The 17,570-nt window shown below is 41.9% G+C and overlaps 1 protein-coding gene across 1 annotated transcript; it reads right to left on the reverse strand.

Moving 5' to 3' along the window:
• Nucleotides 1-12,451: 12,451 nt before the first annotated feature.
• On the reverse strand, nt 12,452-17,211 carry LOC110078302 (olfactory receptor OR9H1-like). The gene has a single exon (XM_020792304.3). The coding sequence runs from the start codon at nt 13,400-13,402 to the stop codon at nt 12,452-12,454; it is 951 nt and encodes a 316-aa protein (XP_020647963.1). The 5' UTR covers nt 13,403-17,211.
• Between the last annotated feature and the right edge of the window lie 359 nt (nt 17,212-17,570).

A 17,570-nucleotide genomic window follows, 5' to 3' on the forward strand; every position in this document is an offset into this window, starting at 1 on the left:
AAGCTCTTCTGTCTTCCAAACCTGCACTGGACTAGCTATGTTCTCCCTTTTCTTTCGGGCTTCCTAGTGCCTGTCTTCCCGTGGTGCTTGCTGCTGCCGCCACCTCCCCGCAAATCTGATGGTTACCCAAAAAATCAATTTGTAGCAACAGAGGTGGTTAGATATGCAGAATCAATTGAAATAAATCAGAAATTTATATGCGTGCTAAAATAAATGACCTTCTGGTGGAACAGAATTTTATGTCGCCTGTCAACCAGAAAGCATGCTTCCCTGGCAAAGTAATCTATATTTCTTTTTAGGTCAAGGAGATACCTTAATTTAAATTGTTGTTGTTTTTTTTTAAAAAAAAAAAACAGAACATGATTCAAGAGCTTTTTATCTTTCTTTTTTTGTCTGGGGGAATCACACCCTCAGGCAAGAATATCACCACCACTTTCCAATTAAATAGCTGCTATGGAAAGATTGTGTGAGGTCAATAAAGCTATATATTCAGTTATTTCACCCAAATCTTCATCATTCTTTTGTCATGTTGGTTTTGCTAATATGTCTCCAGTAGTCTTTTTCCTAATCCTCCTTTTATTTTTCTAATTTTTAAAAAATCGATTGGTAAAATTTGTTTCTGTTGTATAAATCTGTGTGCATTTTATATAGCGAAACCTATCCCATTTTTAACCCATGCTATTGGCCTTAGTTGTGAAGTGTTTAATTTCCTTTCTTCTTAAGACTTTTTAAAATTCTTTCTGTATTTTCTGCATTTGTGCACATGCACATGTATACTTGTACATGCATGCAACTGTGTACACACCTGAATTCTCCCAGGAAGCATAAGTATTTTCCCCACAAATATTATTAGTATCATTATTACTATATTGCATATTTAAGTGAATGAGTAAATAGGAAGTAAATTCACAGTAATTGTCAATATAGTCATCCTCACAAATCAGAGAATACAAAATATACATATTTATGTAAGTAAGTAAGTTGACATCTTATGTAAGTAAGCTGACATCTTGTGTAAGTTGACACTTTATATAAGTAAGTTGACATCTGAGCGTACAGCCTGGAGGCAGGCAGTGCATCATGGCCTCTCCCAATTTGAAGAGACCCTTGTCCAACAGGCCGAGGCAAAGAGGCACTCCTGAAACCACCAAAACCACGGAGCTGGATAAGGGACAGATTGTATTTGTCTTCGGTGTGAAAGGGATCATCACTCTCGAATTGGCCTTCTCAGTCACACTAGATGCTATTCCAAGACCTCAATTCAGAGCACGTTACCAGTCTCTTGAGACTGAAGGATGCCTACAGTAAGCAAGTCTGAGTTTTTAATATGGGCAAATGGAGATTGCACAGAGAATAAGAGCACTCAGTGCCCTGGGTTTGAATTAAAACAAAGAATCCTTGTATTGAGCATTCTCTTTCTCCAAATAACAAAAGTAGAAGCCTCTAAAAGTTCCCAAGTAAACTACTGTATATGAGTGACAGCTTTCCTGTATTGTGCCGTTCCCAGCATCTGGTCACCAGAGATGTGTTTCTTCCTGTTTCTAGCACTTCTAAACAAAGGTGGCCAAACTACAGTGATGTTTGTATTCGTGAAGGCTTTCACGGCCGGGACCTAATGGTTGTTGTGGGTTTTTCGGGCTCTTTGGCCGTGTTCTGAAGGTTGTTCTTCCTGACATTTCGCCAGTCTCTGTGGCCAGCATCTTCAGAGGACAGCACCTCTGAAGATGCCGGCCACAGAGACTGGCGAAACGTTAGGAAGAACAACCTTTAGAACATGGCCAAAGAGCCCAAAAAAACCCACAACAACCAATACAGTGATGTTTCTTCTAAACCATCATGGCAAATGTACCAATGGGGATCTACGAGGGTTTCTAGGCTATGCTTAGATGAAGATGTAGGAATGTCTGTACCAAGTGGCTCCTTCTAGCATACTGTGATCAAATTAATGGCAGCTAAAGCTTCATCCAAGCATCAATACCAGGATTTCCAGAGCAGGAAGAGATCCCCAAAACTAGAAGTATTTATTGAAGAAAGAATTTTCAACTGTGGTGTTTCTGATCAATTATATATTTAAGCAGAATTGGAAAAAATGTCACGGTTTTGCACTACAACCAAAACTTGGAGGCATTTCTTTGGACTACAACTCCCAGAATCCCCAGGCCACTGTGGCTGAGAGACACTGGGAGCACAGCTCCAAAAAATAACATATCCAGCCCCCAACTGCAGCTACCACAGTCTCTCAGCCATCCTCGCAAGGTTCAGCAACATCACAGGTTAACAGAAATGTTTCTAGTGTGGAAGATGCTGAAAAGTACAGTCTGGTTTAGCTAATGCCACTGTTCCAAAAATGAAAAGAATCACACTGCATATTTGCAGTTTTAATCAACCCACAGTGGCACAGAAATAGCATTGTAGGAGAGCTGAATTAGTGTTAGGTTGAAAGCTTGCACTGATAAAAGATGTTTTGCCTCTAATAGCTATTTAAGGTTCTTTAAACCTACTGCAGTGAAGGGGGAGGCAAATTCACAGAGATCCTGAGAACACTGGCTGCCAAACAAAGCAGAAGGCTTTATCTTGTGAGGCCAGGAAAATGTCAATCCCTCAAGAATAACTTACTATTAAAAATTTAGGGATCTCTAGAAATTGTGGGGAATTAGTCTGTGATATCCACTCTCCCCTTCATGATGCTTAATATTTACTTCATTATTTTAACCCAATTTAGATTAGGCATCCTTCAGTCTCAAGAGACTATGGTATCGTGCTCTGCATGGAGGACTTGGAACAGCATCTAGTGTGGCTGAGAAGGCCAATTCGAGAGTGACAATCCCTTCCACGCTGAAGACAAATACAATCTGTACCCCGTCTAGCTCCCTGATTTTGCTGCTTTCGCGACTGCCTCTTTGCCTCAGCCTGCTGGACAAGGGTCTCTTCAAAATGGGGGAGGCCGTGATGCAATGCCTGCCTCCAGGCTAAATGCTCCGATGTCAGGGTTTCCCACCTGTTGAGGTCCATTTCCAAGGCCTTCAAATCCTGCTTGCAGATATCTTTGTATCGCAGCTGCGGTCTCCCTCTGGGGCGATTTCCCTGCACTAATTCTCCATACAGGAGATCTTTTGGAATCTGTCAGCCATTCTCATAACATACCCAAGCCAATGTAGCCATCGCTGTTTCAGTAATGTATACATGCTAAAAATTCCAGCTTGATCTAGGACTACTCTAATAAGATTCAGTAGATGAGGGATGGAAGAACTAAGTGCTTATGCCTTCTCATAGCCCAGTGCATGTTGTTGTTCTTTATCTTCTGTAGAAAGAAAGAAAGAATGATAGCCTGCATCCCAGAGTTTGGGGAGGAGTCAGGCATGGTACTAAAGGAAACTTCCTGGGCAAGTAAAGTCAGGGTATGAATGCATAGTTGGGAAATACCATTTGATTCCCTGTCTGTTTCCAGTTTACCAAATTGGGTTGTTCCAGGTGAATCATTGTAGTGGTCCAGATGACAATTTGCAGGAGTCAGCAGGACAGAGGCAGAGCCAGACAGCAATTCCTGAACAGAGCTCCAACAGCCAGGGCCACCGAGAGGATTATTATCAAGTGTGGAACAAGACTAATATATGGGCCCCCTCACCTACACATGGACACATAAATCAATAAAGTCATAATTGTACATTTATTAATTACATTCAAACTTTTCTTGCAAATATATTAAAAAGAGGACAGGTACTTTTGTAAAAGATAATAAAAACAATAATACATATTAGTATATAAACAATAATGAAACCATATACACAAGTAATGAATTTAATACTACTTTACAAGCTCATAACGGTTATTATAGTTGAGATGTTGTTGAACATAAATGATATTTATATTCTGCTAAACAAAGGTGCTTTCCTAGCCTTTTCCCTGGCAAAATTGCAAATCACATCATCAAGATCAATTGTTTTTGCAAGATCAGATTCAATACTGAGTCTTGCCAAATCTACCAGTCGCCCCTGTGACATAGTCAAACGTAGATAATTTTTTTAAATCAGCTTTAGTTTGCTGAATGAGCACTCTGCAGAGGCAACAGTGGCAGGAATTGTTAACAGAATATGGAGGCAGACACATATTTTGGAAAGAGTCCTTCCAGTTTGTATCTTTTCAAGCAATTCAGTAGTTCATCTTTGGAACACCTTAACCCCGGAGATTCAACTGGCACCTTCGCTGGGAATTTTTAAAAAGAAGTTGAAGACTTGGTTCTTCCGGCAGGCCTTCCCCTCCTCCCATTACATAGCTTCATTATCCCATCTTGGATCCTGTTTTCTTTATTGATCTTTCTACTCTTATGATCAAAGTTATTTTAATGCTGTTTTTATCTTTGTATTCTGTAACCGCCCAGAGTAGATTTCTGAACTGAGATGGGTGGGGTAAAAATGGAACAAATAAATAAATAAAAATAAATAAATAGCTCCAATGGACTCACTTGGCCCTCTCCAAATTTGCTTGATGAACAGATGGCAAATGACTTATCTCCATTACAAGATCTTCACTGATATCAGCGGGATATTGATCTGCCAGTAATTTTGATTTTTCTTTCACTTCATCTTGAGGAACTGATAGGCACTTCCAGAAGAAGTTGAACTTCTCAGAAATGTTCACTGCAGCATTGAAACAGTCAGTCAGTCCACCAATAACATTATCCAATATTACACAGAAGGCAGACTTTCTGAAATATGCTTCTTCAGGGGATTCATCCATTTTGCATTTTGCTTCACCCTGACTCCGAGTTCCAGAGAGTTTCACTTCTATGCATAAATTAGAAGCAACATGCTTAGCTTCGCTCCACATACTTTTCTAGCTGTTCCGAAGATTTGTCAGTTCTGAAATCAAGCTTTTTAAGTTGGGACACTTTGACATCCTGTGCTGTATTTCTGGACTGAATAACCTTGATTACAGATATCAACTGGAATTAAAACTGTGTACCATACAACAGACATTATCACACAAATGAAAGATGTGACATAAGACAAAGCTCCAATAACCTCTGTTCTTGTTTTGGCAGTTAGGTTCAACTCCAAAAGTTTTTCTAATGAAGGGGTCAGGGAACTTTTTCACCTTTTACCCCCTAAAAAATTTATATACGCTGACATTACCCCCTTGATTTGAAAGGAAGGATCTCGGTCACACATGGCCAGTTGAGCGCCACCGCCCATGCCCAGGCTGCCCCAGGCCAACGCCTTCTCCTCTGCCACCAACTGATGGGGCCACGCTCAGTCCTTGGCCCCCCGGAGGCGGCTACCTTTCTGCCGGCAGGTGGCTCCTGGGCGGCTGTTGAAGAGCAGCAGGTGGCTCACCTGCTGGGTGCACCTGACACCGCCTCCCACTCTGGCACCAGCAATGGCTCCGGTGGCTGCTCGCGGGGGTGGCTGTGTCGGGCATCGGCGTCAAGGCTCCGGCGGGCCTCGTTGTTGAAGTGGCGTGACAGCTACCACATGAAGGGCAAGAGGCTCTGCCAGGCCCAGCCGGCAGCACAGAGGTGCCACCAAAGGAAGCCGTGCGGTCAGGCTAGTGCCGCTGCTGCCCGATGGGCTCCTCTGGGAATGGTAATGGGGACGGGGCATGGGGCAGGGGCAGCCCGGTGCTGGGAGGCTGAGCCTCTCCGGGCTGCAGTCATAGCTGTGCCCTCTGTCACAATCCACCTCTCCAGGCCCTGGAAGGAGAGGCTCCTCCTGGCTGGGGCACTCTGGCCACTCACCCTGACCTCACCCTCCACCATGGCTGGCCCTGCTGCTGTACGCTGCCAGACAGAGCCCACCGCCAGCCCCCGTGGTTTGGTTGCAGCTGGGCCGGAGAAGGGGGTGGGAAGGGGGCGATCAGGCAGCCGGGGACCCCCCTCTGGGCAGAGGAAGAGGAGGAGGAGGGAAGGGGGTTAGGGTTGTGCCCTCATTACCCCCAGGATTTTCATTTTTACCCCAATTGGGGTAATTTACCCCTGTTCCCTGACCACTGGATTCTAATGCTAATTTGATGCCTGGCAGGTGGGCTACAAACGGCTTTATACTATCAACACAGTCTGACAACTGTGTGTTAGGCATGTCATGAAGAGAAGAGCCAATACACTTCTGCAAGATTGCCCATCACTGTGGACTAGAATTAAACAAGTTGTAAACAGCTTGCACAGTTCCAAAGTATGTTATGGCTTCAGGAATGCATTCTGCCACATCATTTCCACACAGATTAAGTGTGTGGCATCCACATGGTGAAAATAAAGCTGTTTCACATTGCTGAAGTATTCTTGCTTGTGCACCTTTATATTTCCCTGCCATGTTGGCTGCATGGTCGTAGCCCTGTGCACGACAATCCGACAGTGGTATATCATGTTCTTTTAATGTTTCTAATATCATCTGTGCTATGTCATATCCCGTTTTATGGCTTGTGTCAACAAACTGTAAAAATCTTACTACAATGTCATAGGAGTTTTCATATGGTATTACATAACGCAAAAGAAATGTTGTTTGTTCAACATGGGATGAATCTGGGGTGGAATGGACAAATTGTCAAGGGGAACCTTTACCTTTACCTTACTTTGCAGTTTTCTTGTCCTCCAACGTGTGTTGCTTTATAAGTGAGGAACATTCAACAATTAACTTGTTTTGGGAATCAGCACTGAAATAATGTATTTGAAGTCATTCTCCCTTGACTCTTTAACTTGCAATACATGTTCTTTTAGAACTGGATCCCAATGAGACAACAACTCTATGAATCCCAGAAAATTTCCATTATTTTTTTGACCAATGCGCTGGGAACTGCCACAGAAAGCAAGCCCCCATTCACATCAATTAATAGGTTCATAATGTTGTACCAGTTGACAGATTCTGTTTCAATTGATGCTTCCAATAGACTACCAATGCATTTGCCAGATGACAGGTGTTTTTCTAGTTCTCGCCAAGTCAGATAGCACTGCCTATGAATATTGCTTCTCTTATGTTCTTGGATGCAAATACATAATTTTGGCCACTTTTTAGCTGCTGACCATCCTTTTGTTGATGCAAGCATAGACTTAGCTGCTGAACTAATGCTGCAACAAATGTTGTTCCAAAATACAGTAATTGATGAGGAAAGCAAAATGATGCTTGTTTAACTTTGCTCCAGACAAGCCAATCTGGGTCATGTTTTTCACCATTTAAACTTCGACATATTAGAATACTTTGGAGAAAAATCTGTTTATCTATATCTATATCTTTGGGAAATGTTTTAGGAAAGCCAATATGACCTTTAATAACATAGTTTCTACATCCAATTGAGAAGGCACCTCTGTTATAAGAAGTCCAATATTATTTCCAGTATTTGACCTACTCTTCTCTTCACTATGTCTTCCATGGCCAGAATCTGTAGACGGTGAAGTACTCTCATCACTAACATTCAATTGTTTCTCTAAATCTTTAAATTGAGAATTTACTTGATTTGATGTCTCTTGAAAATACAAACTGTGAGATTTTGACCTTTGTTTCAGTTCTGCACTTGTCTCACATTGTTCTGAATTTAAAATTTCCTTTTGGTTAGTTTTGCTTGTTTTGCATTTAACGCCAAATTGGAAACGCATTTGTCATCCCTTTTTATTAATATCATCACGTTTCTATTTTTCCTTGCATTTTTGAGCTCCAGATTTTTGAGATGACATTTCATAAACATTAATAAACTGAAATGAAATATAAAATATATTCATACAGTACTTAAATAAGTAATGAAATTAAAACCACCTGGCCTGGGAACACAGAGACTCAAAGAAAATAGAACCCCTAACGCTATCTACCTATCTCTGGGTTCCTGTCTCTGCCTCCTCAGAGCAGCTCTCCCATCCAGCAGCACAGCTCACAGGCAAGAGAGAGAGAGAGAGAGAGTGAGAGGCTCTGCCCATCCCCTTATCTCCAGCTGGAGACTGTCAATTGGCCGGCAGTCACTCCTCTCCCCCCCCTCCCAGCCAGGACTCCTCTAACACAGGCCCTTTGAATTAAAACAGAAAATACAAATCAAACAGTACATGAAACATAACGGTTTCATCACAATATCCAATATTGTTTTTCTTTTTAGAAATTTGGTTTCGTAAATTTTAAAACATTTCTCCCTTCATGGGCCCCTTTTGAGCTCCATGGCTCCATGGGCCCCGGAATAATGTGCCAACTGCACCCCCCTCTCCTCAGGCCTGCCAACAGCAAAAGCTATCTCAAGATGCTAACAAAGTGCTAATTGGCAATTTCCATATCTTTCTCTTGTTGTTGTTTGTTTAGTTCTCGTAAGTAGCACAATGGAACTGTGTTCCAGAGCAGAGTTGAAACCGAGGATCACATGTTTCAGGATGCAGGGCGACGTTGCAGTCTGATCCATTATAATTTTGTTTTCAGTCTGGAACTGTGATCTAGCATTAGGCCAGTTCAAAAATAACAACAACAATAAAAACCACTCAGTTTATGAAGAGCTCCGTGAAGGGAGGAGAGAGAAATGCCAGAGAAGGAAATCAGAGGCTCCAAGAGGACCGTGAGGAAACAGACTCCATCGGGCTCTTAACGGGACTAGTCAACTCTTCTTTGGCAAGAAACACTGGTGACAAAGTATGCAGTGTGGGGGCACATGTCCATCTGTTTGTCTAAAGGTGGCAGCAGTGGTGAGGATCTCCTCTTCAGATGTAGCTGACAACTGCTTGCCTTTGCTTTTTTAACATGCAATTTCCCCATTCCCCCAATACTTTTCTTTCCACCTCCTACTCTTCTTGTGAAAGGAGGAAGGAGCTAAACTGGTGACCTGAGCTAGACAAGGTAAGAGGAGAGGAGCCCTTGTCAGATGATCACTCAAGCCAAACAGCTATCATAACAATAACAACAACAAAAGGTTGGGGGGGGGGTTCCAAGTGGCCTTGGCACTTTTCTGCCTTTGCTTCCCTTTCTCCCACTCTTTCCCTGGGGTCCTTTTTCAGCCCCTTTTATAGATTTCACTTGATGGAGTAAAAAATGAAACATTTGTATTTATGCCCACCCACCCCCATCTGGAACACATAATTGCAAATTTGCTTCTAAATGAAATGATTTGAAATCCCGGACTGATATACTGCATCAAACTACGTACTAGTTCCCCCATTAGGATGCACACACCAACACAAAGACCACATGACAATAAATGGACTTCAAAAAACCTGAAGCAGCGTTCAGTTTATTTCTACAGTATAACTGTGCCCCGAGACTCATTTGCAATTAGATGGGTTTGAAGTGTAGAATAGAAAAGGCAAGAAGCAGCAGGAATATACTTGTCAGGAAAGGGGGAACTTTAACCCTAATAAACGTTTGTCAGGCTAAACATTCTGGTAAAAATTGAAGAATAAAACTTGATGAAATGTATTTCAGCTAGTTTATGGGAAAATATCTCTATAAACATGAAGTCTCAGATATATTTATGGGCACAGTTTTATAGTATTTTAAACAGAATAGATTCCAGGGTGAAAATATAGTTGTTTTTGTTCAGAGGAAACAAAATCTTGGCAGAACCCCCATCCCAAAAGAATCATAAACTTTAACAAGTGGGGAAAATATGTTTTCTTGCTTTAGGTATTTACCACAAAATTAATATATATTGTGTAATTTAACAAATTTATATTTTTGCATATGCCTGTGTTGGTGTGTGTGTGTTGGTGTGTGTGCGTGTGCTGTATGTGTATACATACGTACACACACACACACACACACACACACACAGAGACAGCTATATGTGTGTGTATTTTTATACTGCATGTATACACACACAAGCTGAAGCAACTCAGTTCCATACATATGACTTTATATACATAGTATTTATCATTTCCATTTGAAAGAAAAGGAAGAAACATAGAAACTGAATTGCTTCAGTTTCCTAGCAAAACTTGTAAGATGCCCTGCTTTTTGTTTTTTACTCCAACACATAAAACACATAAAAATGGCTGAAGAGACTCATACATACCTATCTGAATTTGTTCTCTTAGAATTTGTATATCATCCAGAATAGCAGCTTCTGCCCTTATGCGTTGTCCCTTCTAGTATTATCACTGTGATGAGAAATCTCGGAGTGATCACTTTAATCAAGACAGACTCCAAACTCCAAACTCCATGCATATTTTCCCCACAGAAACATGTTCTTTATTGGTCATTGCTGTCCCTCCAACATGATGCATGGGATGTTGTCAAGATTGACTATAAAGCCATTTCCTTCACTGGATGCTTGATACAATTCTATCTCTTGAATACACAAGTTCTCATAGAATTCTACATCAGACTGCTGGGGCATAAGGTAGATACACAGCTGTCTGCAATCCACTGATGTATGCCACCAAAAAATATCACTGGAACTTTGTGTTTGGCTGGTATCAACTCCTTCTTTATATGGTTTCCTCAGGACATGATTCAGACTATATCAGTCTTCTGCTTGACCTTTCATTACCCCAGTGTCATCTGTTACTTTTACCGTGCTGATGAACCATGGCTTTTAAGGCTTTCCTGCTCTGGCTTCCATGTCAAACTCATCCAAATGTTTATCTTAATCTACTTCAATCTGCTCTTTTATTGTTATTCCTATATTCTTATCTTCTAAAAGCTGGGTGGATAACTCATTGGATAACTGTGGTTTAGGTAACTGGCTGCAGAGCCAGAGGTTGGAAGCAGAATTACCCACTGTTCCTCCTTTTAGTAGAGCCAGCCAGTATGGCCTTGGGCAAGCTGCACAGTCCTGGGGCACCTCCAGAATAAGGGAATGGTAAACTACCTCTGAGTATCCTCTATCTCATTGGTCCCCAACCTTGAGCCTCCAGTTGTTCTTGGATTACAACTCCCAGAAGTCTTCACCACCACCTCTGCTGGCCAGGATTTCTGGGAATTGAAGTCCAAGAACATCTGGAGGCCCAAGGTTGGGGACCACTGCTCTACCTGAAAAACCATGAAAAGGGTCACCATGAGTCAAAGTTGACTTGACAGCACATGTTGATGATGACCTTCTAAATTGTCCGTTTCTTCAACATTCTGAAGAGGCCTTCTGCTCAGTGTAGAAACAAAGTCTTCTCCAATTGTGGCTCCCCCCCCCCCGAAAGCTGTCACCCTCTTCTGTTGGACACATTATTCATATACATCAGATATCCTTAAAGATTCCACAGTTGCTTTTGTCTTTACTGAAACCAATTAACAGAGGTCTCCTTCTTGAAAACTGTTTACAAATATAACAACCAAGCTGTTTTAGGTGCCCCTGCCCTTCCTCAGCCCACATCTCCTCTTTTTTGTGGTTGTTGGTAAAACAAAGATGAAGCGCCGCTTCTGAAACCTCTACAACTGGTAATCCTTTTTTTTCTTGAAGTCACAGAGTCCTTTCCCTGTCACCATTTATTACCACAAAATAACATTTTTGTAAAACTGAATGTGCTCATCTAGCTCCTTCCACTTTCTGGTTTTGCATTTCTAGGGCATCTTTAGTGGCTTGCACAGCCCTTGGAGAGCCCTTGGGCTAGGAAATGAGCCTTTGCACCTGCCATAGTTGCCTATGTCTGCCTTAGAGAACAGAGACAGGAAAGTGCATAGAGTTTTGTTGTTCTTTTTTAGCCAAAGGTCTACTTGAAGTAGAAGTTCCTTGCTTTGATGATGACTTACAATTAATCCCTTAGCTCTCAATTTAAAGAATTCTGTTTGAAGACTGATTGAAGAGGTGCAGACACACATCGTGATCACTTAGAAGTTCTAAACATCAGAGGGGAGAACAGATACATTCTGAAGTACAGCTTCTAGAGCTGGAACAGATGGCCTCTGGACATATATGAATCGCATAATTAACCTTGCAAGTGATGCCTTGTGGCCCTGTGTTGTGCCTTTGCTTTGAGGGATGGGGGGGGGGAATCGAAATGATACTTGCCTCTCTCTCCCTTTAACATTTGTGAGTCTCATGTCTTCCAGGAGTGGTCGGATGCCCATGGGCAAGGACAGTTGGGTGCTATCTAGAAACTACAGTATGCCCCAGTCACACATTTGCACTCAGCTCTTTAATAATTGAAAAGATGGCAACCTAGAGTAGCCATCCCTTTCCACTCCACCTCCTCTTAGTTTTGCTGGAATGCTGAACAATGCAGACTGCAAGCAGGAAGATTTAGCTGTACCCCCTGCATTAAAGTCCCAATCTATAGTGTGAAAAGCAAACCTACATTTATTTCATTTCATTCCATTTCCCACTGCTCACCCCAACTTTCAGTCATTTATGAGCAAGGTGAAAAAAAAACCAGTATTCCTGTTACTGATGCTTAAGAGAATTCCGTGTTGTACCCTCCTGTTACAAGTGCTGATCATTTAGTTCTACTCTCTCAGTTCTTCTTATAACCAATCCATAAAAGGACATTATCTTATATCTTGACTGCTCCATTAACTGAGGAGTCATTGATAAGAAACCTTACAATCACCACCATATTTTAAAAAAATCCTCACAACTTCAGCTGCTGAACAAAGTTTCTCTTGCATAGCCTTTTCTTTAAGGCTTTTTTCACCTCCTCATTCCTCAGACTGTAGATCACAGGGTTAAGCATGGGTATCACAATCGTATAGAAGACTGACACTATTTTATCCTGTTCCACAGCCTCAAGACCTCCAGGTTGTACATACATGAACGTTAAGGACCCATAGTACAACACAACGGCAGCCAAGTGCGAAGCGCAGGTTGAGAAAGTCTTCTGCCTACCTGTGGAGGACTGCATCCTCAGAATGGTGGAAATGATATAAGAATAGGAGATGAGAACTATCACTGCATTTGCAACCACGACAAAAGTGGACAGAACAAAGAGAACCACCTTGGAAACATAGTTGTCTGAACAGGAGAGTCGCAGCAAAGGAGGGATGTCACAGAAAAAGGAGCTGATATCATTGGGGCCACAGAAAGACAGCCTAAATATGCCACTGGCGTGGACAGAGGCATTCACTAGGCCTACCAGATAGCACCCAGCCACCAGCTGTAGACAGACCTTTCTGGACATGACAACAGGATAAAACAGGGGGTTACAGATGGCAACAAAGCGATCATAAGCCATGGCAGCTAGAAGGTAGCACTCTGTGGTGGCATACAGGGTGAAGCACCACATCTGAATTGCACAGGCAGTGTACGAGATCAACTTGCTGTCTGTAAGGAGATCATACAGCAGCCTGGGGATGATAATGGCAGAGTAGCAGATATCAATGAAGGAAAGGTTGCCGAGGAAAAAGTACATGGGAGACTGCAGGAAGACATTTCTCTGGATCAGCACAATCATACTCATGTTTCCTGTCAGGGTCAGAAGGTAAATCAGCAAGAAGAGCACAAACAAGAGTAGCTTGACTTTGGGAGATTCCGAGAATCCTAAGAGAATGAAATCAGACACTTGAGTGTCGTTCACCTCTTCCATTTCTCCAGTAGAATGAACCTTCAATCAGAAATAAGAGCTAAAATTAGGAACTGAGTTAGACATATTTAAATGCACAGTGAAGAACTGAGTAGTTCAAGATCAATCATTTGGATCTTTAAAAAAAACACTTAGCATTTTCACTTATTTGGCTTTTAAAATAATCTTTCACAGCAATCACTACATCACTCTTGCATCGGGACAACCCTGTGGCTGCTCCAAGGACAATTTTGCAAAGCGTACAGTCAAGTTAAAAGAAAACGCTTCAGTCACACAGGATTTCCATGTACAGTAGTGGCAGCCTGTACCTGTTCATTGACTTTTTGATCATGTAATTAATAAATGCAGAATATGAAAAATGGAATCTTCTGGCTCCTGCCCCTTGATTCCTCCATCTCCCCTTTTCAGTTCATTTTAGGTTGGAAAGTGATGCTGTGGATAGCTCAAAAATTGGAAATGTTAACTAATGAAAGCATCTAAGTGTCACAGCAAGATTTTCTGTCATCTTGGGCATATATTCAAATTGGCTTTCCCTCCCCCCCCCCTTTTGGGTGCCAGTTTGGCTAAGCATGGGATTCCTTTGAAGTTGAATTTGCAAACCTGAAAGACTGTCTGAGTCACCTCTCCCCAACATTTCAAAGCTTCCAGCTCCAATTATGAGCTAACACATGAAACTGTGTTCACACTCTGCTGCTTTTACACATGTCTGCCTATGGCCATGGCACTGTGCCTGGCAGCATTCTTGCCTGCTCCTGGTGCCTTTGAGTAGAAGCTTGAGCACACCAGAAGTGGTCCAGTTGTTCTAAGTTCAATGCCAACTGAAGTTCACCAACACAAAACCAATTAAAGGTTGCACATATGAGACCTTTTCATATCTTCTCTAATGTTCTTCCCCCAACCATCCTACTAGGGTTTCACTGGATATTTTGATTGCTCATTCCCACACAAGCCCATAGATCTGGTAAGGTCTTGGTTCTTTTTCATCCTTTCTCTATACATCAGCTGGCAACAAGGGCAGGGACGGGGATCATTTCAAAGACCGAAAGGGTGATTTGAAATATCCATAGTCACTAGTAACCAAACAATTCTTTCATACACTTGCCTTATATTGAAGCTTCTGGGCTCAATGAAAGCACTAAATGAAAGCTATAGAAGGTATTACTGGATGCCTGAAGCTAACCCCTATTGATCAAATTAATTATCTAGCAGTCATTGTGCCAAATGACATAGACAGAGAGGCAGCAGCTAATAATGAAAAACTAAAAACGTCTACATCAAATGCACCTACTGTACTCTGCAGCTACCATCCTGCCCTTTGCAGACTAAAGTCAAGCACAAGATTTTTTTAAAAGAATACTTGAGAATTTTGAAGGAACAGCGGAAAAGGTAAGAAATATAATGTGCAAAGAAAGAACCAATCACCTCTTAAAATGGGTGGGAAATGAAACCTAAGAAAATGAAGCCTCTACTCACACAGGGAACAAGATTATGTGGAACTCACTTATTTGGCTACAGAGTGGAGTGGGTGGAATGGAGGGGAACCTAAGAAAATAGCGTTTTCTCCCCTACATAGTTCTGTGCAAGTGCTGAGAAGAACAGGCAGCTCCATACCTGCGTCACTATGCTCTGTGCCCCTCACTGTGTACCATGGAAGATTTGGTGTCAGTTCCCCCAGATGTGGAAGGCAAATCATGGCAACTGGACTTCTTAGGTTGAAACATTTCACTACTCATCCAAGTAGCTTCTTCAGTCTGAGGAGAGTTGGTAGGGGAGATCCCTGATAGATTCTCCACCTTGGTTTCATCTTCATTAGATGGACAAAACATGGTGGGGGGGAGTGAAAATCCCACTTCTCCCAAATGCCTTTGATGGTGCCCATTATTGGGTAAAAATTATCTGACATAATGATGTAAGCCATACTTTTTTAGTTTTACAAACTACTTTGTATGATGTGTGTTTATATAGAGGCTATTACCTAACTTTATATTGAATTCTATTAATTGTATTGTAGTGCTTCTCATATTAATAAGAAATAATACATTGTGTGCAGTGGGAATGGTTCTAAGCTCAGTTGGGTAAAACCTGGAAACCTCACACTGACATTTGAAGATATCCTTCTCTAAAACTCCCAGAGTTTGTATGAAACATTACCCCATCCACTTGTGATTTTCCAAATTCAGCAGCAGTCAGTTACGAAGCACTAAATCTCGAAGAAGAAAAAAAAATCAAGAAATCTCATTTACAGATACTCAATTTTTTTTTAAGGAAAACATTCAATGCGGGGTCTGTTATACCACTTACTTTTTACTAGAGAGAGAGAAAGATTCTATGTGAAGGTTGCACATAGAACTAAACAAATATGACCATAATCAGTTTGGACTTACCCAGCCTTTCTTGTAGTCAAACAGTTTCTTTTTCCAAACAGAATATTGATTCCAGAGGCTATAAATGTTTCAAAGAAATGTGGGGTATGTTTTTTTTAATTAAATCCCAGGATTTAATTCCCTTGCTGGCATATCCCATAACTCTCAGCCTCAATAGACCATTAGCATCATCATAAATATTATTATCATATCAATCTTGTTATGTAATTGTAATGTGTAGCTGTAAAGTGTCTTCTTGCTGTAAAGTGAGGGTGAGCAAACTGTGGTCCATAGGCCATCCCTTCCATGGAAAGAAAGAAAAGAAAAGAAAAGAAAATGTGTCTGTAAAAATGGCAAACGAGGAAGGCCTCTGCAGGCAATAGGAAGAGGACCTTTTGCCAAAAACCTGAAATGACATCCTGTCATTTCTGGCTGCAAAAATGGAACAACCACTGAGGTTTGGTGCAGGGGATTAGGCCTCATACTCCAAGGTTGGCCCAGGAGGTCATCTCAAAGATAACACTTTTTTTTCTTTTCAGGTGAGTAGAAATAAAGCAAACATTTTTGGAGTAGTACCACGATTATTCAAGTTTTTCTGCCTCCAAAGAAATGGATCCAAGTGAAGTCAGTCTGCTTGAAATCAATGGGATGAATGTAGAGTTTTACTCTGCCAGTGGAAGCACCAATGAAACCAAATGGACCTCTGCTCATGACACACTTCATGGTCAAAAAGGGGGAGGTATTCTTGGCCAATCCTCTGCGATTCAGTTGTTGCCTTCTGATGAGTCCCCCAATACTTCAGACAAGATTTGGGGCAAAATAGACCTGGTGATGACCAAAGTAGACCTTTGGTCTAGATGGGCGGGATAGAACTCCAATGAATGAATGAATGAATGAATGAATGAATGAATGAATGAATGAATAAAGAAAGAAAGAAAAAGAAAGAAAGAAAGAAAGAAAGAAAGAAAGAAAGAAAGAAAGAAAGAAAGAAAGAAAGAAAGAAAGAAAGAAAGAAAGAAAGAAAGAAAGAAAGAAAGAATGAATGAATGAATTGTGGGCTAGAGTTGGCAAAGCCCTCTCCCCATTTGCCTCCCTCCCTATTTAGGCAGCTCTCTCATAAAAGATGAAAATTTTGTTGGGTAACCACTCTGCCTCATGCACAGAAGAGCAGCCCACAAAACAACATTTTTCATTTATGAACACTCATGTTTTCCCTCCACTGCATCCTGTCTTCTTTTTTCATTGAACACCTGTAAAACACAGAGGTTTCCATCCTGGGAGAGCAAGAAAGTGGCCAACACTCATGGCCAGCCACCTCTACTGACATTCGTTAATGGGCTCCAAGCTCAAACCTTGACTGGGGTTTGTTCATCACCAGAACTTCAGTGGCCTCAATGACAGGAAACTCAGTCCTCTGGGGTATGAGAGGGAATTGCTGTTGAAAGCAACTGACCCAATAAAGAGTACCCTTACCAGGAACCTGGAGCTGTGGAATACCTGGTGCTGGTTCCACCAGGGGTGGGGGCAGCAGGCCTCACATTCAGCAAATGAAATGATTATATATGTTGTCCTGTATTCCTATAGCCTGCCCGCCCGCACTCCCACACACATACACGCCCGCACTCCCACATGCACACATGTCCACCCACACTCTCGACCCCCCCATGCCCACCCGCACTCCCACACTCCTGCACACACTGCCATATGCACACCCACCTGCCCACATGCATTCCCACATGCATTATGCATGTCAGCACACCTGCATTCCTGCATGCACACACTCACTCTCACATGCATGCATGCCCGCC

This window comes from Pogona vitticeps, chromosome 1 (genome assembly GCF_051106095.1).
Source record: "Pogona vitticeps strain Pit_001003342236 chromosome 1, PviZW2.1, whole genome shotgun sequence".
In the NCBI taxonomy this organism is placed as follows: domain Eukaryota; kingdom Metazoa; phylum Chordata; class Lepidosauria; order Squamata; family Agamidae; genus Pogona; species Pogona vitticeps.